A 24,487-nucleotide genomic window follows, 5' to 3' on the forward strand; every position below is an offset into this window, starting at 1 on the left:
ATAATGTCAGTGTCCAGTCAATGTTACAGGATCCAGAACTGAAGGTAAGTATTCCAAATGTCACCTGTCTGTCCATTATTGTCATGCAAATTAAAGTACAAGGGCATATTGAGCAGAGGAACAATGAGAGGAATTGGTGGGAGGCGAGAAAAGACTTGGTAGTACTAATAGCATGGCCATTAACTTTAAACAGTTTCTTACAGTTATCCAGGAAGGATTTAATGGTTTTCCCACACAATTTCCTTTAGTCTCTTAACAACAAAAAAGAAAGCAAAATAATAAACCCAGACCCCTGATGAACATATTGGCCACATTTTGCCTCCTTCTAGTCCTGATTTTTATTGTACCTTCCAGAGTTTTGATATAGATTTAGCAATGTAGTAAAAGGAAAAAAAATGCTAAATTTTGTATTTGAAGATGGTCAACATGCAGCCTTTTGTAATTCCTGCTGTTCCAACCCTGCTAACCTCATTCTTATTTCTTCCCTACTTGCTTCCAGGGTTCCAGCTATTATTCATCACTTGGTATTCCCTATAAACAATATTCTTTCATGCTTTTTCACAGGCTGTTTCTGGTGGCATGACCACCTTACTTTCTGTGTTGACTCATTTCTACATGCACACCAGTTTTTACCTGAACTCATCATGTCCTACTGTATTTTTCCAGATCCTTTCTACCATCAACCCATTTATTCCCCTACCCATCTCCTAGTCAGGGCTGGGACCTTCCCACATGATTGGGTGTCACTCTGTTCACTCCTTTAACACACTCTGATCATACTACTATATAATGATCAATAATCTGTCTCACCAACTAGACTGTAAACTCTTGGAATTTTCAACAACTTTGTGATTTACCTACCCTTCTGTATACCAAGCATCTAAGACTACTGGTTTACAGTAATATTCAGAAATGTTAATTAGCATTGCCAGATAAAATACAGGATATCCAGTTAAACTTGAATTTTAGATAAACAATGAATAATTTTTACTATAAGCACATTATTACATAGGACATGCTTAATATTAAGAAAGTATTCGTTATTTATCTAAAATTCCAAGTAACTTGGATTTAACTTTGTTCTATCAATGAGTAAATGAATGGTTGTCATTCTTTTCTTTATTGTGGCAAAAAGCCATGTCATTCATTTTTGTAGGTTTTAGAATTCAGTTCAAAAATGTGATCTCAAGTCCTTGACTGCACTTTAAAAGCAAGTTTTTTCCCACATATGTACTTACTTGTTCTTTACATAATTACCCCATTAAATGCTTTTGTTTTCCCATTTTTTAACAAGAAAATTGAAAAGCAGAGAACTGAAGTATCTGACTCCAGATCACACTGATAATTAGTGGTGATTTTGATATGTGAACCTTGATAAAGTAACCCTTGTATCTGTTCTTCTAAGCTAGTAATTTTGTTCTCTGGATGAAAAGGCTTAATGTTAATTAACATTTGTGATTAATGCCTATATGTGATTTAAAAAGATTTCATATGCCTTTATGAAAAATTATTGTGAAGGGAAAAATATTTCTAATTTATTACTGGAAATATTAAAATAATATCAAAGCAATATTAAACATGGGTATTAATTATTATCTACAGCCATGGGTATCTACGTAAATATTTATGTACATAGGTATATAATCAGTAGCTTAATTTTTTAACAGATCCAAAATGCCACCCTCATGGTTGCTAAGGGTTGCTAAGAGTGTTAAGAGCAGATGTCCTTGCTGAAAAGATATCTTCCTTAGTTTGTCATTTAGTGCCAGTGATTGCTGCCAATGAAACAGGGGCAAAAGGCAAAGCTGTAAATGACACTGGAGGATACTGTGTCAAATGTATTTACTTCTTTTATCCACTAAGCTTGTATCTCTTTAGTGTAATCGGGCTGTACCAGAATAAATTAACTCTATTCCTGATAGCTGGGGATGATTTTGGTGAGGTTTGAGGGGTAGCTCAGGAATGGACAAACTCTGATAGCCACATGGTGAACCTAAAAGGCCTTCAAGCACTGTCAGACTCTCACAGACTCTCTACTCGGAAGTTTCTTATTAGACACAATTGCTATTATTTGGGGTATTTATTTTTTTAAAAAAACCATAATATCCTAAGATCATGACACATAATTAAAATCTATCAATTAAAATTCAAAAGCTAAAAAATATTCTCCCTTGGTTCCTTGTCTTTTAATTACACATTCTCTTCCTTATGTGTAATTACTTTTTCTAGTGCATTCAGAAAAGACCCACTGACTTAAATTTATTCTGTGTGAATATGTGTGTATTCAACACATACAATTACATATATACACTGCACTATGACCTTTCCACTTGACGTATATGGGAGATCATATACATGTAGGCTCTGTTCAGTTTTTTAATGGTTTTGAAACATATCCATGTATTATTGTATAAAAAGTACATTTAAAAAATTGAACATTGGTGGGTATTTAGGTTAATTCCCATGTTATTTCTACACATAATGTTGTAGTAGTGTCGTTTTAATGTTACTTTTGCTAAAAGAGTGAGTATATAGTTAGAATAAATAAATGCAACAAAAATGTAATAAGTAGGACTGGATTGCATTTCTACCAGCATTGTATTCACATGCTTTTTTACATTTCTCTCACAAGGTGTGAGATATTCTACATTGTCTTAAAGCCATTTTTCTTTCCTTCTCTTTGAGCTATTTGTTTCGCTCATTTTTTATATTTATTTATTTATGTTTTAGTTGTAGTTGGACACAATACCTTTATTTACTTATTTTTATGTGGTACTGAGGATCGAACTAAGGGCCTTGCACATGCTAGGTGAGTACTCTACTGCTGAGCCACACCACAGCCCCATGTTTTGCTTGTTTTTAAGTGGGATGTTTCTTACTTTATTTTTATCAGCTCATGGAAAATCTTGACATATTAAATAAATTTTGGATATTTAAGTCCCAAATATTTTAGAACCATTTCAATGCATACATATACTAAATATTTTATGATTATATGTCTATATTTATATAAAAGATGCTTGGCAGTTAAAAGCATGCCAAAGTTCTTGGTAAATTTTGATTGATAAATATTGATTGATAAATATTGATTGATAAATCAAATGCTCGGTTTTCTTTTTTCTAATTAATGCTGACTGTAGGGACTTTGTATGTAGTGATTTGGCATTTGAAGTTTTTATTCAAAGTGCATGTGATACATTTTAGTCACTGACAAAATATTTTTATGAAAATCTATTTCAGAGCTTCTATGACTTGCTATTTAATATTTAAATAGTACATCACAATTACATACTTAAAATATCATTTTTGACCTAAAGAAATATTCTTGGATTCAGGATGAATTCATCTCAGGAGCACTGAAAACTATCATGATTAGAACATTTAAAAAGTGTGCATGTCTGCAAAACCTTAATTATTTTTTTTTAAAAAAGCAGCAGTGATTTTGAACACCTATCTACATGTGAAAAATTCAAATGGAGAATGGAACATTTTTTAGAGGTTATATATCAGGTTGGCAATAGAACAAGAAATAAGAGACACTCTCTTAATAGGTTGCCTACAATTCCCTACAAGAAAGAACACAGGTAACAATTTCTTGAAATACATGACTGTGCAATTTAACATTCATCTCATTTGTGCCTTAGTTGAGATTAGTAGTCCATTGATACAGCCATCACTCTAATATGCTTTCACTTCTTCTACTTTGAAAAATTGAAAAATTACTTTTCCATTCTGCAAAAGAAGGGAAACCAAAGGAAAAAAAACAGATGCATTATTTTATTTCATTATATATTTATGACTCCATGAACCCCCACTAAAAATTTGTTCATATACTTTCAAATTCAATTTTTTTTTTGCTCATCACATTACAAAATTGCATGCATTACAATCTGAAAAGTAAAATCAGTAAAACCTGATTTATCCTAGTCCAGATTATTTTATGAAGTCTAGTTCAGAGAAAGGGATAGTTAGGGATAAGAGGAAAATTATAAAAAAATCATTGCATCTAAGCATGTTATACTACAAGACTTATTGTACAAAATGTTAATAAAACAACATTTTTTCTTCTATTTTCTCCCCTTAAAATATATCTAAATCATTCAGAAAACTGACCACATGGGCTCCTCAGAAAACAATAGAAATATGATATCTAATTTACTTCTAAATTGCTAATAAAATAATAACATGAAACAACAAGATCTTCTTTCCCTCTATAAAATCATTTTTGAGGAGACCTCTTTAAACTTGTAAGGTCTTTGCAAAGAATTTAATATTTAAAATTAAAATACAGAATAAATATCATTTGTACCCTAACAAGAAACAAATTTATTCTCAAAATTTCTTCAGTGGTAATTTCTTACACCAGCAATAATGAAATGTAAAGAGAATTATCTGTAATGAGTAGAGAGAAGGAGTAAAAAACATCAATCACATCTTAAAATTCATGGAAATTAATTCATTCAACTATGGAATATGGAAGAAGTATGACTTCCTGTTGAAACTCAATTCAGCTAGTGTCAAAAAAGAGGAGCACAACAGAAAAAGAAATAGCAATTGCTTCTTCCTCCTCTTTCACTAATTCCATATATTAGGTTAAACCACATGAAATTGCCAGTATTCAACTATTTTTAACCTGCTAAAAAGCAATTTCATTTGGTTCAATCTAGTAAATATCTATATTCATTGTCATTGAAGCATGCCATAGAATGTGAAATTCACGTCAAGTAAAATTTCATTGTGCCATCACCCCAGCAGAAGTAATATATAAGGAGGAATGTGAAAATTGAGTTCTTCCAACTTAATAACCCTTTTTTAGTCATTATGCCTTTCCTGGATATCCATCCAAGAAGGTATATATTCTCTTGGGAAGTAAATTAATACATTGAATGGAAATAGCTATCCAGGGAGCCAGGATGAACACACTTTGGAATTACTTTTTGTATAACACTTAAATTTATAAACACTTAAATTTTTCTACATAGAGAATACTTTTCTTTCTTAATGATAAAATTAGATTGTTTTATTTTACTTATTTTTGTTGATACCCAATAATTACAGATAATTTGGGAATACAATGAGATGTTTCCACACACATACACATTGGGCAATGATCAAATCTGGGAAATGAGCATGCTCATCTCCTTAAACATGTAATTTTTTTGTGAGAATATTCAAAATCTTTTTGTCTAAATATTTAAAGTATGCAATGTGCTATTCTTAGCTTTTGTTACATCACCAGGCAAAAGCGTACCAGCACTTATTCTTCTTTCCTAAATGTACTCTTGTACATATTGACCAATCTCTCCCTTTTTCCTTTCTTCTCTATTCTCCCCAGCCTCTGGTAGCCATCATTCTACTCTCAACTTCTATGAGATCAATATTTTTAGTATTCATATATGAAGTAGTAATTTTTCTGTGCTGGCTTATTTCATTTAACATGATTCCTCTAGCCCATTCTATCACAAATAATAGGATTTTGCCTTTTTTATGGCTAAAAAAGTATTCTATTGTGTATATATATATACCACAATTTTTGAGCCATTTGATTGTTTCCATCAAGGAACATGGAATTTCAGATGTCTTTCTGATAACACTGATTTCATTGCTGCATCATGTAGTAGTTCTAACTCTTGGCAGAACCTCCCATACTGTTCTCCACAGTGGCTGTACTAATTTTCATTCCCATCACCAGTTTTCAAGAATTCTCCTTTCATCCCCAACATTCGGTTTTAGCCTTTTTGATAACTGCCATTTGAACTGTATATTGTATAATGTTATGATTTTGATTGTATTTCCCTAATGATTAGTGATGTTGAACAGTATTTCACAGACCTGTTTCTATGTCTTTGTTAGAAAAATTTCCAAACAGATCTTTTGCCCATTCTGGTATCAATCCCTTGTCAACTGTATAATTTGCAAATACTTCCTCCCATTCTGTAGGTTGTCTCTTCACTCCGTTGTTTCCTTTGCTGTTCAGAAACTTTTGACTTTGATATAATCCCATTTTTAAATTTTTTTTTTTTACTGTTCATGTTTTGTGATCATGTTTAAAAATTCTTGGCCCAGACTGACCTCATGTAGTATTTCTTGAATTTTTTTTTTTTTTAGTGGTTTCCGAATTTCAGTGCTTATATTTAGTTCTTTAATCCATTTGAGTTGATTTTTATATATGGTGAGTTACTGGGGTCACATCTCTTTTGTATGTGAATATCTGGTCTTCCCAGAATGATTTATTGAAGAGACCATCCTGTGTGTTCTTGGCAGCTTTTTCAAAAATCAGTTGACTCAGCATATACCTGTAATCCCAGGTACTTGGGAGGCTGAGACTGGAGGATTATGAGTTTGGACAACAAGGTGAGACCACATCTAGAAGACAGAAAGGAAGGAAGGGACACAGAGAAAACAATCTTTGTAGTGTATTTTGAATTGAAGTCCTAGTCTAGCTTCTTTCTTTATCTCAAGAAGAGAATTACATCATGAGTCTGTATTGTTGAGGAGAAACCATAGACTGCTTTGAGTAAACTCCAGAAAATGAATCTGCTTTAAACTTGTCTACATTGATCATAAGTTGATATATATCCTTGATAACACATTGGCTTTATTATGTATGTTTTGCATTACTCTATATTCTACTTTACAGAATTCTAAAGGGCAGAATTCATATTTTCTGTTTAGAAGAAATTATTTATTTATATATAAATTCCTTAGACTGTAATAGCTATTTAGTAACATTTACTTTATTATGTGGGGGCCACTATCTGTATTCTAAAAATATTTAACTAAACTTATTCCCTTGGACCTTTATTCCATCATGGTGTATGATTTATTTCCTCTAATCAAATTTAAGATTTCCAACTCGTTTTAAAGATTTTGTTTAATATAGTGGGGTAAAGGAGGTTTAGTCCCTTAAAAAAAATAAATATGCATCTTGAGAGTGGCCTATGGGCACTGACTGGTGTGGCTCTCCTTTCTTTGGCTTCTCTGGCTTGTGCCTTCTTTCCTCAGTCCCTGAACTTGCATTACAACAAGCTCTTTCCTATCTCATGGCAATTGTGTCTGGTGTTTGTGCTTCTTAGAATACCGTCCTTCTGACTTTTTGTCTTGCTGACTCCAATTCAGTCTTCAAGTCTTAATTTTTAATGTCCTCACAAAGTGCATCTGCTCTCCTGATTGTGAGTCAGAGCCTCCCTATTAGTATCTGACTGCCTGGGATTTATTTGATCAACATTTTCAATTAAACATTTGCCTACAAATTTAATCTTTCTCCCCATTAGACTGCAAGTTCAGACATTCAGAAGGTAACTACCTTCAGTAAATATTGATTGAAATTATTAAAAATTTATTTTTATTATATTCATGAAAATATAAATAGCAAAGAATAAAGAATTGGAAGAATATTCACCAAGGTGTTAATGTTATTTATTTTCTGGTAGATGGTGTTATTTTTGAATTTTTCTTACCTTTTATGTAATTATATGTAGAAATATTTCTTATGTGCAAAAGGTTTTCTTATTCTTTAGAAATGCTATTGAAGGATCATCAAAATTTTCTTGGATGAACATTTGAACTAGAATAAAGGGTTCTTGGGGGAGCCAGCCACATGTGTATAGGCCTCACATAATTAGTGGCCAGTATATTTTAAGGACATACATAGTTTTCTGTCATAGTGAGCACAGACTAGCTCATGTGGCAGTGAGATGGTGGGTCATATAGTGGAGGACATTAAATTTTAAAAGAAAATGTTGAAATTTCTTCTGGGAATGTTTCCTTTGAAAATTCTTGTGCAGTGAGTGTTGACATAATTAGATTTGTATTGTAAAATGTGTGACCAAGTGAGATATAGATTAGAAGGAAAAGAAAGTGTGAGCCAGGAGATTTGAGAGAGACCAATCAGTGGTCTAGGATACAGATGATGGTGGCCCAAAGTTGAGCATGGTCTGAGAAGGGGTATTAAAGTTCTCTAGAGGAATAGAACCAAAAGGAGATATGATTATAAAGAGGGAATTTATTATTTTGACTTACACGACCAGAAGCTGGAAAGCCCACAAAGGTCATCTGCAGGTTGGAGAGCTGAAATAACCAGTAGCTGTGCAGTACAAGAGGCTGAAGCTAAGAGGGATCAATGATGCTACCGGAGTCCAAGACCAAAGGCTTCTGGAAATTCCCTGGAGAATCACTGGTAGAGTATGTTTTGGAAGAGTGAAGGACTGAGTCTGATGTCCTCATGTGATCACAGCAGCAGTCAAGAACTGGGTCAAGAAGAATAGAGGTTGCATTTCCTGCTGCTTCCTTGTACTTCCAACTTTTATTCCATCAGCCACCATCTTATTGGATGGTGCTGCCCATACTAAGGGAGTGTCTCCACTTCAGTTCACTATCCCACATGTCAAACATTCCTAGACACATCCTCACTGACACACCCAGAAGCCTCTTAATGTTCAGCATCTCTTAATCCAATCAAATTGACAATTCAAATTAACCATTACATAAGGCAAAAAATGGATAGATAGCAGAGGTAAAGAAAAATAGAATCAATAGGAGAAAACATATGCAATGACAGAGAGGGCAGCATAAAAAGTGAATCTAATTCTTTCTGAGTCTAGGTGAATTAAAAAATGCTGATGTCATTTGCCAAAAAAGAAAACCCAGGGAAGACAATGGTTTTACAGTTAGGAGAAAATGAGTTAGTTCTGAGTTGAAAGTTGTAGTGGGACTTTGACATGAGGATATCCACTAAAAGGCAGGAGACATTTAGAAATAAATATTTTCAAGACAATAATATAAAACTAGTAATTGATTACATGGGATAGTGTGAGTTCTCCCCCATGAGAGAAGTCAGAGCTAGAAAACAGCAAGTCAAAATCAGAAATTTGAAGGAAAAAAACAAAACTATAATTCCATGGATTGGGGAAAAGATCTGAAAAAAATAAACAGAGAAATTAGTATCATAAAGGAATTGGAAGACTTATTTATTCTAGGAAATTAGGGAACAGAGTTTCAAGAGAAAAAGTATATTTTAAAAGGTAACATGCTTTCTTGATAATGTTAGTTAACATTTATTTGTGCCAAACATTGTTAGAAGGTAGTAATAATTTCCATGTACTAATTGATTTTGCACTTAGTATATGAGTGTTATTAGAGTGTTGAAGGTATAAATCATTTAGAAATAGCTTTGGGACTAATTGGGAAGTGGAATCCATAAAAGGCCCAATATGACTTTTTCTTAAAAACATTTATCTGCTTCGGGATAAGTTTTCAAATAGAACAGTCAGATTTGCCAGAAGCTCTACAATTCTTCATAGTTAATTCAGTACTATAATTTCATTTTATGTGGCCCTTTGATCCTTGTCATATCCTATACATTTCGATTATCCTACTTGTTGTGGTAAGATTGCTTTCGATTTTGATGTTGAAAGGATTTGCTTTGTCTAATGTGAACCCAACTTAACTGGAACATTAAACTAGTGCACATGACATAGAATGAAGGGCTCAGCCCCATGGATTGCTGTGAGTTCATAAGCAACTGGAGGAGTGTCAGTTTCCATGAGGGCTGGCACAGAGGGAATGCAAGAACACTGTTGACAGCAGCCACACTGTTCCAGAGCTGAAAAGGGAGAGCCCCTATTCTGACAGCCACTTTGCATGAACTATGTTCTGCTTTGGCCTCATGCATACACTCTCACATTTGTTCCCCTGAGATATCCAAGTACCTCAGAGTTCTTTAGTAGTCATGAGACACAAGAGAATTGCTTCAGAACAAGAAGAGTCAATGCAAACCCTTGCTATGGATTATTCAGATACTGACAGTGACTCTACTTTGGGATACAGCGATGATGAAGATTCCAGTGATGAAGTCCAAGGAATATCAGAGTCAGTGCACAGAAAACTGTTTGCAAATATTTGGGGATTTTTTCATGCTCTATAATTTCATTGAAAGGAATTTCTAACTCCTCCAAAGATGCTTAAAAAGAGACCACTACTAAACTGCATAGCTTTGACTGTTATTATTTGTTAATCAATAGAAAGTTTCTGAAACTATTTGTTAATCTGCCAAACAGTAGCTCCTTTTGCAAAAATACATGTTTATTAATTGTCATGCTGAAAACAATTATATACAGGCCAGAACAGGATGAATGAGATTTTATTTTTAAAGATAATGTGCATGTTAAACCTGGACTGTTATACAGATACACATACATTTATGTATTATAAAGGTACAAGCCTAGTGTACTGAGCAAACAGAGGCAGCATGTGAACAGTGAAAGTTTGTAACGAAATAGATCTGGCATTATCTTATTAATATATAAAATTCTTTCACAGTCAATCTTTTTCAAAGTTTTGTATATTCTGTTTTTAGAAGCTATTAAAGTAGTTAGGTAATACTCCAAGTCAGGCATAGCTAATGTGTGCTAATGAAATACATATCTAGGCTGTCCTCAAAGGCATGTTCTTTTCACAACAGTATAATGTTTATGTGCTCGGTTATCAGAGTTTAATGTGACAAAAATTCTAAATTCTAAATACCCTGATTTGCCAAACAGTAAAACTTGGAAAAAAGAAAGAAAAAAAGGAAGAAAGAAAGAAAGAAATCTCAACTTTTAAAAATAATACAATCCTGCTTTTCTTTTTCCCATGTCTAAACTAGTATTACTGAAACCCGTGCTAACTTAGGTAATGTTCTGTGTGAAATCAATATGATAATAGTTATGTATGTTTAGAAATGTTCAATGAAATCACAGATTTTTAGGACCTCTGCATTTTATAAATGTGTGATATTTCCTATCTAAATCCAAATGGTATTTGCTTTTACCATGGCCCTTGGACCACAAAGGATATAAACATACCAAATAATCACAGAATTGGCAGTTTGCATCAATAATATTCTTTCATTAGAAGTTTCCCTACCCTACTCCTAACATGACATATATATCTCAAAACTAGATTTTCAGAAAAAAGCTCTCACAGTGCACAGGGATACAATTTTTAGACACCTGCATAAAGAAACATCAAGACATTAAGCACCTTAATAGTAGAAATACAATGATATTGCAGGGTCAACATTAGGTCAGTGCAGAATGGGCTTGGCATTCAGTAATTTTCTATTGTTATGTAACAATATTATAAAGCAACATAGCAGACTAAGACATAATCATGTATAGGAATTCTGATAAGCTGAAAATCAAAATGGCTCATCAGATTCATTTTGCAGTTGGGCACCCATAAGTATATTAGTGCTGATTTTATTAACAATTAAATACCATTTTTATAATGGTAGACATTATGACTATTGCCCCAAATTTATTCTGCATTTTAATAAATTTAGATTTTTTTTTCAAATTAAACTCTATAGAGGAACATAAAAACAGTGTACTGTTGTGGAAAGAACTAATTTTGAACACAGATCTGTATTCAAATCCTAGGGCTGCATATATTAGCTATGCCTGACTTCCAGTATATTACCTAATCTCTAGCCTCACATATTCAGTTTGTTATATGGTATAAATGGGATTTTTGTGAACTGCTTAATATAGTTACTGACATATGCTAGATGCATAGTAAGTGGCAGATATAAAATTCCCTACAAATATTTAATTTATTGCCTTTAACCAGTGTTATGCTTTTAGCATATATATATATGTGTGTGTGTATATATATATATATATATATATATATATATATATATATATATATGTCACATAAAATTTTACCTTAATATTNATATATATGTGTGTGTATATATATATATATATATATATATATATATATATATATATATATATGTCATTTTAATGTATTAAGCTAGTTAATGTAGTAAGGTGATTCTAGCCCATACTTATATTACGTTTCTATTGATTAAAGCGTTCTTCTGATCTTTGATTTTTTTTCTCATCTATGTTTTATAATATTGATATTTTTTTGTTTCAAGGAAATTACATTCCATTTTTAAAGTATACTCAATTTAGGCCAGATAATATAATAAAATCTTAAAATATTGGATATTTGTAATAGATACATTAAAAATTTATATGCACAGAATATATGTTTAAATGAGGCATATTTGTGTATGTTTTTTCTTTTTTAACTCTGGACAATTTCTAACTAGTCAAGGTGAAAATATAGTTATAGAAAGCAAGTTTTAATATGATCTCTATAAAAGGATATTAATGTTTTTATTGTTTTTGTGTTTAGGTTAGCAGCAATTTTTAGTAACTTATGCCACCATAAATAACATTCTAAGAAATAAATCATTCACACAATTTATGAAAAACTTGGTGGGTATTACTGATGTTTTCTGCCTGTAGTGTTTACCAAAAATTCAAACTAAGAAAGTCATAATGGTTGGAAATACATTGTCTAATGCTATGAAGCAAAAAGAAAAATCTCCACTTTAGTCTTGGGTAGGAATGTTCTTATAAAACACCAAACAGAGCCTCCATAAGGGCTATCATGATAGATAATGTTGGAGATGAGAAGAATTAGAAATATTAAACAGTAGGCCACACTTCTTTCTGTGTACCTAGCACAATGACATACATATTTTTGGTGATCTCATTTAATTTCATGCAGTGAATGGGGCACTCATATCATCTCTAGTTTATAGACAAGGACACTGAGGCTTACATAGGTTGTGATTCCAGATCCTCAACTCTGCTTCACTGCCCCAGACCTCAGGAATATGATATTCATACCATTCTTGAAGCAAACACTTTTAGTACCTCCTTTGTGTCAGGTATTTGAGATAAAATAGGAAATAAAACTAGCCATGGTCCCTGCCCTAACATTGTCTAGTGGGAGAGAGAGAGAGGTACTAACGAAATGAACACATAAGTAAATGTATAAATTAAAAATGGTGATAGTTGCTTGCATATAGAGATAGGTAGGGTGATAAGAAGAAGTAAACAGGGAATCTGACCTAGTTAATTCAGGATGGCATCCCCTAGGAAAAGGCATTTCTCCTGAAATCTAAAGGATAAGCTGGAGTGAACTAGACAGACAGCTGGAGAGGAGTTTTGTAGGCCTAGTTATGAAAAACTCATGGCAGGAGGGAGGTGATGTGTTTGCCATTGAAAGGAGGCCAATTTGGCTGCAAGGCAGAGAATGTGAGGGAGGCAGTAGGAGGACCATACTGGGAGTCGATGAGGCTATAATAAAAATTTTAAAGTCAAGACAGAGTTTAGTATCATGGGTGGATTAAGAAATGTACCATAATTGAGAGATTTTTTTCTTTAATAACATAACCATTGAGAAACGAATCAAAAAAGAGTGTCACTTATAGAGAAACATGATATGAAACACCTAATAATACTTTTTCATTAAATGCTAGGACCTAAAAGGAAAAAAATTGTGCAATCTTATTTAAAGATATAAAACTGTACTGAAAAAGTAGAAAGTCATGCCATCTTCTTTCATGGAAAAATTAATGTCACCAGAAAGTCTTTCTTCTTAAAATAATGTATAAATATAATATGAATCTACCAGAAGCTCAATATGGGTTTCTTGAGAAGTAGAAAGATTAAAGTCTATTTGAAATGACAAATGCTAGTACTGTCAAGATATTTTTTTAAAAAGTATATAAGTGATGGGGAACTGGCTTTACCAAATATTAAATACTGATTGTTTCTATGTTTCTTTAAAGCAAATATAACCTTACCATCTTGGTATAGCAACAATGAAATATGGTAAAAATACAGAAAAATACAGAATTCAGAAGTATATGTAAAATTTTAAAAAATGTAAAAACTCACTGGAATCATTTAAAAGTCTGTTATTAGAGACATGTTTTATGACTCTTAGAATAAAATTATTAATACTATATTGTTGGTACTTATTTGTTTATATTTATTGTATGTACTTGTTTCTGTAATGTATTTCAAACATATTTATCATTAATTATATTTGCATAGGAATTTTTTATCTTAGGAAAATAGTGCATTTTCATTATAATTTAATATTATCATTACAATAATGCAATGACATTTTTAGTGGCTGAAAATAATTGTAGATATTGATTTATCACATTCACCTTTGACTACTGGATAAAACAGGAAATATGGCAGATTTTTAAAGGTCAAAGAGGTTGATAAATTACTGCAGTGACAAATGAAACAGTTTTTGTATACTTCAATTGGTGTGACTAAGATTTTTCGAATACTCTTGAAGAACCATAAGCTCTGTAATGGATGAAGAGCTGTGTGTCATAAATTGCCAAATAGTTAGATACATAAAAGCAGGGTCTCTAAAGCAGTGAAATAATTAAAACAGATCCATTGTTCTCAAGGTAACAATGACAAATTCATACATGAGTGGATTAGATACTCAATTTCCAGAAGTATATCTTCAGATGCTTTAAAAACTTTCATCTATTCATGCCCATTATTATCTTTGTCATCATCCAATTAATTCATGAATTCCCCAAAGAGCAAAGGGAATGAGGATATACAATGCTGTTCCACTTGTGTAAGTAAAACTCGAAATTTAAAAATTTTAATAACTGGATTTTAACTACAGAATTTGCACGATTAATGACAAGGATGCAGTGGTTCTTTAAGACAAAGAAATCTGTAACATGAACAAAGCTTAAAGTTGAAAGTGACTGAATCAGAAGAGTTTATATAATTTAGTATGTTTCCTGAATGAATCACAATGGACAATTTTCCTTGATATTAAAGGTTGTTCTATCCTAATGTCTCTCTATATTTTTTTTATACAGGGAAGACGTGAGAACAGCAAACGTCATTGCTGCAGAAGCCGTAACCTGCCTTGTGATTGACAGAGAGTAAGTACATTCCTGTACTAAGCATATTGCACATTCATATCAGCAACATACATATGTGTTGGGAATTAGGTACCATTTTATGAAGCTATTAATATCATATGTTTTCAATTTTAATTGAGTTCTATATTTTATTCTTATTCCATATTATTCTTGGAAGTTCCTAACTCTGCCATTTAGCTTTGTGATTTTAAATAAGGTTTTTAATCATGCTGAACCTCACCTTAGTTAGCTCATTATTTGAGAGACAGTTTGAGGATAACTGATGACATGTGATTAAAGTATTTGTCAAAATTCCTTTTCTTTAGAAGGTACTCAACTAATACCAGCTATTTAGGTAAATTTTTTGAAGAATAATTCTTGTTGTCATTAAAAAGTGGGCTATTCCTTTAGCATGTGTATGTTATCTGCTCTGTTCTCCCATTCAGAGACTCCAATACTAGAAGCTTTTAGAAAGACACTTTTGGAGAAAGCTTCAGTGTTAGACATGGACATATATATTTAGAAACATCAAAAGTGTGTTTCATGATGCCTATCCATGTTTCTCCTACCCATTCAGGCTTGCTGTTATCACTACCTGAATGCTAAACCACAGAAATGAGATTATTGACTTTTCAAGAACACACTTGGACATATATACTAGGTAAACCCACTTGGGCACTTTTACTCATGGCAGTGTAGGTGGGTAAGTTTACAGAAAAGCTGAGTGGCTGACCCAAAGAGAATTGTAAAACAGGCAATGAACATCTATGTGGATGAAACTGAGGGAACAGATATCATATGCCAAGATGATGGAGTTAGATGCTGAGTGCAAGGGTCACTGGGTGGAGAACAATCCCACTGGATTCACGAATCTTACTTTTGAGGCCCCTCTGTGCTGATTCCTTAGAATCAAAGAAATGAGGCAAATACCAAATGATAGTAATTTCTATGAATACCTCAGAAGCAGTTTTTCTTTGTTTCCCTTGTTCCACATTTATCCATTCATGTATTCTTCTATTAGACTCATGCTTTATTGGAGCATTATTATACTCAGAGAAGTTTCAAAAGTATACTACAGATATCATTTTGGGGTTAGCCTCTACTAGAGATGATGTACATACAAAATATAACCATCATGTGATCTTCCTAATCATCATGTAAGGAAGAAGTAAGAAGAGTTCAGAATAAACTTTTAAAGGTATCCAAAATGAGGAGTGGCTACTTCTGAGGAGAATCAGAAAGACTTTGGAAAGAAGTGGCATTATTACTTGAATTCTAAAGCATTAGGAAAGACAGTATAAACACACTGAAGTCTATTAGCACTATTCATGAGGAAGCTCTGAGCCACTTAACTGGCCAGTGAGATTGTGGAAAGTTGAGAAATGTAACAAATAAGTTCACAAGTATGTCTGGACTCACCAGGAGCTCTGAATGTTGGGATAATGGCAGCTCTGACAATTTTATGTGGTGAAATAGTGTCTCTACAACAATGTATATGGTAGGCTAATCTGAAAATGCTGTGAGAGAGAATTAAAGGAAGAGGCTGAAGATAGAGTATCTGGTTAGTGGCCTAAATCCAGTTGGTGATCATGAGACCATTTATATGAGGAATGTATAATAATGAGTAGGTAAAACCAGAGGGCTTAGCATCACACTATCTGTAAAGAGCAAGGGGAAAATTAGGGATATCCTTGAGGCAGTGAAAGGTAGAAAGAATATAGAAGGAGAATCTGTTTGGGAGTCACAACCATATTAAATACAGTAAGACTATAATTAATTTGAGGTACAACTTTGGACCCTTGAGGATAGACACTCTTCAGGGGTTAGGAAAGGTGGACCAGGAACTCTTGTTAGAGTTAACTCCATATTATTAGCTTAAAAGTCACCTACATGTTAATAGCCTACATGTTAATATGGAACTACCCTGGAAGAACGAAAAAGAAAAAAAGTATTAAGTTTAGAATTAGGGGAAATTGGGCTGGGGATGTGGCTCACACGGTAGCGTGCTCACCTGGCATGCGTGCAGCCCGGGTTCCATCCTCAGCACCACATACAAACAAAGATGTTGTGTCCGCCGAGAACTAAAAAATAAATATTAAAAAAAAAATTCTCTCTCTCTCTCTCTCTCTCTCTCTCACTCTCTCTTAAAAAAAAAAAGAATTAGGGGAAATTCTTTCACTTAAAGTCAGGCTGGGCACTGTGACACATGCCTATAATCCCAGTAGATTGGGAGGCTGAGTCAGGAAGATCACAAGTTCAAAGCCAGCCTCAGCAATTTAGTGAAGCCCTAAACAACCCAGTGAGATCTTGTCTAAAGTAAAATATAAAAAGGAGTAGGGATATGGCTCAGTGGTTAAACACTCATGGCTGCAATCCCCAGTCAAAAAAGAAAAAAGTCAGGGAAGGGAAGAGAAAACAGTGGAAAAAAATTCAAGGCATTATCTACCGAACAACATGGAAAACCTCAGAAACCAAGAGAATATTTCTCTCTCTCTCCTCCCCTCTCTCTCTCTCTCTCTCTCTCTCTCTCTCTCTCTCACACACACACACACACACACACACACACAAATTAAATGTCTAGTTTAAAGAAACAGAAAATTGGTGAAATAAAAAATCAAATCCAAGATTCTAGGAAAGCAGTATACAAAAACAAGGTTGTATCACCTGAGGAGGATGTAATCTCCTCATGGCTGGCTCCTCAAAAACCCAGATACTAAGTCATAGTTAGAAAAAGAAATCCTGATGTACTATTGCACAGTAGGTTGACTATAGATAATTATGTACTATATATCTCTAAAACAGCTAAGAACATGTTGAATGGTTTCCCCATAAATAAATGATAAATATTTGAGGAGATGCACATTTAACCTGTTGTAAACATTACATAATGTATTCCAATATTGAAATATCATGGTACCCCACTAATATGATATTTTATATTTTTATGTATCAGTTAAAATACATTTAATTTTAATTTAGAAAACATGAAAGATGACAAGTGGTACTGAGGATGGAGAGAAAAGAGAACCAATTGAATCTTGACTGAACAATTTTATGAGAATATGGGCAAATTATTTCAGTTCTGAGTCTCAGTTTCTCTTTCTAGAAATAGGAGAATATTAAATAAATTATAATATTGAAAATATTGATTGAAAATCAAGCAATTTAATGTAAGAAAAGTTGCATGCTCAGCACAAGACATGCAGTAAGAACTCAAGACATCATAGTATCCTATTCTCAAGAAAGGCACATGCACCTCTTGGATTTAGCGGTTTTCCTCTCTAATCAGAATAATATTATCTTCAGAGATATATACTCAGAAGATACCTTGAGAGAGGTCCAGCTTGAAACATAAATACAGGGAAGACAGTTCAAATCTTGAACTTAAGTAGTACATTTCTGTACTCTCAGGAGAGAAGTTGGGCTTCCCACCAAATGTTGAATTCACAGCTTTTTATTTAAAAAAAAAAAGAAACTGTAACTGAAGGATCCTGTCAAAAGCCTGCTGCTGATACCTAATTTATGGTCAATTAGAGAAGCATCAGGGCTTCATCCCATGTAAACAGATGGCAGACATTAGAACTGTCAACACAAGGAGCTTCCTTCACAAATTTACAAGCTAGGTACCATGTTACATAAGCCAGTGATTATGCTTTATCATTCCAGAGGGAAAGCAAAAGAACATTATTGTAACTAATCATGCATGTCAGAATTTTTTTTAAAGAAATGCTCATTCACAAACACAAAAATGATAAACAGATACATGGTTTATATAAAAAAAAACTTTCTCTGAGGATTGGTTTCTCACAGTTTCTCTTAGTAACCATCTGTAATGTTTCCAAAACTTGTGAAAACTATCTAAAAATCTCGTGTAATGGAACAATCTAATAATAAATTGCTTCAATGTATAAAAAAATGAGTACCTGTAGTGTCCTTATTTTAGAATCCTTGAAAAGAAGTAAATACCAAAGTAGACTGCATTCGATAATCAATTATGCAATGATTACTTCTATATTGTCATGGGAAGCTAGAAATTCTATTAAGATTTTTTTTTTGACACATTGAGGACTGTTCTGGTCATTGTCAAGGACAGTAACTTCTACCTACTAGTAAATCATAAGGAATATCACCTTAATCCATAATTACTACCCTGGTATTCTGATTCCCCTTGACTCCAAGGATAGCTGAGATCTTTCCTTAAACCCACATGAAAGGAGGTGACATCTGGCAAAGAACATGACCAGCATCCATTCTGTTGGTCAATTTTGGTGCCATACTGGCCACTGCTTATGTTGACTCTAACCTCTATTAATATCAAGCTAAAATGACATCAACAATGGTTTTCAAACTTTTGTGTTAACAAGGTCATTGTTTCAACAAAATGAATTATAAAGAACATAGGGACTTTTCTGACTGTCATGGGGATAGGATACCCCCGCAACCAGGGATCTCCCTTCTGTCTCCAAATAACTTCAAGTGGTTCCTCAGACCCTCCATGGAACCCCAGGAAACCCAGAATGATTTATATACATACACCATATGACAGATATAAGGTCCTTTCCATCAGTGACACTGATATTTTAGCATTTCTTGGGAGCATTGTGTTATTCAGACAAAATCTAGGAGGTGTAGAACAGGAACTAGCTTAGAGGAAATGCATTGTGCTGGAGCATAAAAATTATGAAATTAGGAGGGACTGACAAACAAGATTGTAGGGCATCGCAAATGGCAATCTCAGAAATTAAGGTATCTCTATGGACCGGGGTGGCAGGGTATGACTATAGTTCAAGTACTTTACCTCCCAGAGCTATAGTTGCCTGACTGTGATAGGCATATTTATACCATATGTTTAAAAGAGTACCAACACTTTCACCACCAGACTAATGGTAAGGGAGCATCTCATAATTCCAAGGCTGGTCACAAAGCCCATAAGCAGACAGGTTACCAAGAAAGTTGGACATAGAGGAAAAGTCACTAGAATTAGCAAAGACTATTTCTCAGCACCCAAACTGGTACTGAAGTATTAAAACTGGGCACTTTTAATTGGAATTAGACTCTAATTGGAATTAGAGTCAGACAATGAAACATTGATATTTATTAATTAAGAAAGATAATAATGGATGCCTGCTTCCTATGTTAGATGTTAGACCTGCTGAGATGAACAAGACACAAATTCAACAAGAGATTGAAAACTGAATAAGATCAGCTCAATTAGATACAAATCTGTGTCTATATTAGAATGATTTCCTTTACCAGTAAAAATTTTACAACTTTTCAGTTACTCTACCATGCACAGGTCACCTGGGTTTTGACCTCATTTCTAGCTCTTTAGACACACTTGCATCAGTCTTCAAAAACAAGGCTTCTGCCAGTTTCTTCCCAGATCTCCCAGCCTTTTATTTATGGTGAGTTGTTCCTTTCTCCATTCACTTCTGCTGCATATATTCAGCTATGCAGGAACTGTTGGAATTCCAAATACATGTTCTGGGCTAGGTAGATCACATAGTGGGCCAGTCAGACAGCACCCTGGGCACCATATACATCAGGACCCAGAATGTCAAAAGAGATTGAAACATATGGAGAAAATAATATCCACCCTAATCCTCCCAGGAAGGGAGCTATGGATGTTTCTGATAATTTGATGGGGGAAAGGCTCACCAAAGTGCATGCTTAAGGAAGAATATGATCACTAAACCACACCCCTTCCAAAACAAAAATGAAAGGCTGTGATAAGTGCAGGAGTTTTCTCTCTCCGAGGAGAGGAGTTCATGTATGAAGCCACAGAGAACTGCATGGCTCGGACCAAGGGTCAGCAAACTTTTTCTGTAAAGGTCCAGCTAGTAAATATTTTAGACATCTTAAGCCAAATGATCCTTGTTCCAGCTCCTCAATTTAGCTGTTTTAGTGCCAAAGCAACAAAAAAGATAATAAATAAATGAACATGGATGTGTTCCAAATTAAGATTTTCTTATGGATACTGAAATTTGAGTTTCATATCACTTTAATACCTCAAGGAGTATTATTTTTTTATTTGATTTTGTTCCCACCCATTCAAAATGTAAGAATCATTCTTAGCTTATGGCCATGCCAGAAACAAGCAATGACTGAATCCGTCCTGTGATCCATAATAGGCTGTCCCCTGACTGAACAGAGTATTAAAGTTGAGTACTGACCCAAGTGTTCCTGCTCTGACCTTCCTTCATGCTGTAATCAACTTGTCTTTTCAATGAAGCAAATGCATAGACTACTAATCTGAAGTGCCTAGTTATTAACCTGCCAAGGGTGTCTTCTTGATCCTCCTGATGCCATCATTATTTGTCTTCCCAACTCTGACATCCTATCCCCTGTTCCCACATCCTCTTTCCTTTACTCTTTTGTAGGCATTACCCTTTACTGTTACACTCTCCCCCTCCCATGGACACACACCTGTCTTTTTATTTTTGTACCTCTAATTCCATTCTTTCATTCTATAGGACTTTGATCCAAGTTTTGCATTAATTTTGGTATTAACTAAGTAGAGATTAAGATAGTACTATGAAACAGTTATTTGCAACTTGATGAAATACCCAATAAGACTCAGAAATCATGAAAATCCCCCCAAAAATTTTTTAGATGTCCAGATGCTATTAGGGAATAGGGGAGAGAGAGTAGGTGGTGGATTTGGGGAGAGAAAAACTGTAACCCTGTCAATCAGGTCAGCCTCAGGATCCTGTACCCAAGGTAATTTGCCCACCTAGGTTGCCCATGTCCTTCTTTTTATACAGTTTGCCATTCTGTGTCCACATGATAGGACTACAGGGAATTCGTGTGCCACATTGCCAGTGGTCACGTTGCTTAACTGATAGGGTGATAAAGTATTTCACAGCCTCATCCTTTCCTACAGCCTAAGTAGATTTTATTTTGGTTCATTTTCCAGAAAGAGATCTAGGGTGATGTGAGGATATTGGCAGGATGATTATAAGAAAACAAATGTGCCTTGCTAGAATGGTGTCAGCTGTGATCATTTGTGCTTGTCTTTTTTATGGAGCTGTTATTGACTGGTGTTCTTTTCAAAAAATATTTATTAAGCAGAAGAGATAAAAATTCAGAAGTTTTAGATGTAAAAGAGACATTATATTATTTCAATTTAATGATGTCAGTTGAATTATAGCATGCCCTGAGCAAGCATGATCTAACTATAAAAGAAGCATATTTCCAGTGGGGGAAAAAGTATGTCTGGAAGCAGTAATTGTACTTTAAAGTCATGGAGAAAGATTGGTGGGACAGCTGTTTATCATGTGTGCCTGTTAAAATGACAGTAGACTCTTACTGCAAGTCCTTCCAAGAAGCACATACTCTTGACTAAAGAGCTCATTGAGAAGACCCAGAATCAATTCATATACTGGATTACTTCCATATATTATTTCTTTAGACATCAATTATTTAGAGGATTTAAAGGCAAATATGTAAAAAAAATGAACTGTTTATTTACATCCTTGTTTTACAGATAATTTCCTGTTTTTATCTGGTGTCACAAACCCAGAGCGTTTCTCTTTAGTAACATTTTGAATCCTTTCAGAGTAAAAGTCCAACCTCATTAATATATTAATTGGCCAAATAATCCAAATTTAGCATTATTAAAAACATGGCTGAAAAATTTAGGCAACTATACTAGATCAGTCAGAAAGAGTCATATAAGAGATGTTAGAAGAAGCAGGAGAAACCAGGTAGGACTAGGGTTTGAGAAACTTTCTCTGTAATGGGCCAGACAATAAATCTGTTTAGCTTTATAGGCCATATTGTCTATGCCAAAAAGTTCAACTCTGCCATTTAACCCAAAGGCTATATATTTCTAAGCCTTTTTTTTTTGTAGACTGACTTTATTTTATAGGAAAGGAACCTGAGGCCCAGAAGTGTCAGGTACATTCAAATTACATTCTTGAATCCTAATTGCCTTCATTATTATCTTAGAATTTCAGAATGGAATGAGATATTAGAAAACCTCTCTTCCAAGTCCTTTAGTTTCAAAATGAGAAAGGTAGTTCCCAAAGGGAATATGAATTTTCTAAGCTCTTTAGATCCTGGGGTGGAATTATGGCACAAGTTTCCAGTATTTTCACCAGTATCACACTATGTTTTAGACGACCAAGATAGAAACCTCACACATTCAGGAAGTACATGCATAATGTCTACTCTGTGACTCTAGGTTCAATATTATGATATATGAAAATGCATAAAAAGCAGATACCTTCAAGAGGCTTAGAATCATGAAAAGGAACAAATGCTATAATGATATAATAAAAAAATTCACCTGAAAATGAGGGGCTTCTGAGTTAAATTAAAATATTTTCATTGAATTAAATCTGAAGCTAATTTGACTACGTGTAAGGAAGAAGACCAGTGAGTGAAATATTTGAGTTCCAAAAGCCTCCCCAAATGGATAAGGACCTCATCAAATCAAATCCTCCCCCATCCTGGCCAAACAGTTGAGATTAATCAATTTTTAAAATTAATTAATTAATTAATAATTTAAAATTGATTTAAAAATTAATTAACTCAGTTTTCATTTACAATATATAGAGCATTTATTGGATCACTTCCCTTACCTCCCATAAGAAGTTAACTCTCCTATTATTTTTCACTGTACCATCCTTCACCTGCCTTTTCATTCATTTATAGCACTTGTTTGTTTTGACTTACAAACTACATGCTTGAGGAGGCTGGAAACTATATTTATTTTGTGGACTGCCACATCCTCCATTTTAAACATGGTGACACTAAATATCTTTTGAGGGATCCTAGATCAGCCTGGGTCCCATTGGGAAAGAGATGGCATATAGTAATTTGAAGAGGAAAAGTTAATTATGAATAATTAATAACTCTAATAGGGATTAGAGTAATAAGAACACTCTATAGAGAACATACAAATAGCAGATATAGGAATAAATCACCCTAGTTATAAACTGTGAACTCGTATTTATGACTAAGAGGTAAACTTTATTACAGAACAGAGTTCCTGGAGCTCAGCACTATTGACACTTAGGGCCAGATGGCTGTTTTATGTGTGTGATGAGTAGGTCAGGGGTCTGCCTGGTGCACTACAGAATGTTTAGCAGCACCCTGCCCTCTAAGGTCCACTAGATGAGTGTTGTCCAATGTGATGACCAAAAGTGTCTCCAGACATTGACAATTATCCAGACAGGCAGTGGAGGGAAGAGAAGGACACTCTCATAATTTGCTGGATAGCAATATGGTAGCTGTGATGTCATGTTTGTAGAACTCGTGTAGGAAATCAGCACTGCAAGTTTCCTTGAAAAGCTCTTCAAAGGCAGGTATAAAACCACCTGACAGGGAGTTGGCTGGGGAAACTGCTGGCCACCAAGTAACTGTGATGGCTGGACACTGGAGAAGCCCACCAAGCACTCTGAAATCAGGAAGCAAAATCATTTGTTCCTGCAGTGTCTCTCCAGTGACCTCTGTTGACAAGGTTTCAGTGCCAATTGGAAAGAAAAAAACCTAAACGTCAGAATCCATTTTCAGAGAGCAGCCAAGAAGGATGAATTTAGAGCTGGGAGGCAATAAATCAAGAACCAGGACAGATTCAAAACCAAATCATAAACTGGGAACCAGGCATATAAAGATATAAAGCAAGATCTTCTACTTGGTATGAACTCGTGGTCTGAAAGTTAACATAAGAAACTGAAGTTTGAGTAGGAACAAAATACTTGGGGAGACCTGAGGGTGGAAGAATGC

General features: G+C 34.1%; 1 protein-coding gene across 3 annotated transcripts in view; it reads left to right on the plus strand.

Annotated features, from left to right (window-relative positions):
• The window catches only part of Prkg1 (protein kinase cGMP-dependent 1), a 1,168,403-nt gene that overhangs the window by 1,032,649 nt on the left and 111,267 nt on the right, over nt 1-24,487 (plus strand). For all 3 annotated transcript variants that reach the window (XM_048807597.1, XM_048807595.1, XM_048807598.1), the window contains exon 8: nt 14,711-14,776. In XM_048807597.1, coding sequence (XP_048663554.1) covers nt 14,711-14,776 — 66 coding nt within the window. The remainder of the gene's footprint in view (nt 1-14,710; nt 14,777-24,487) is intronic.

This window comes from Marmota marmota, unplaced genomic scaffold (assembly GCF_001458135.2).
Source record: "Marmota marmota marmota unplaced genomic scaffold, marMar, whole genome shotgun sequence".
NCBI lineage: Eukaryota > Metazoa > Chordata > Mammalia > Rodentia > Sciuridae > Marmota > Marmota marmota.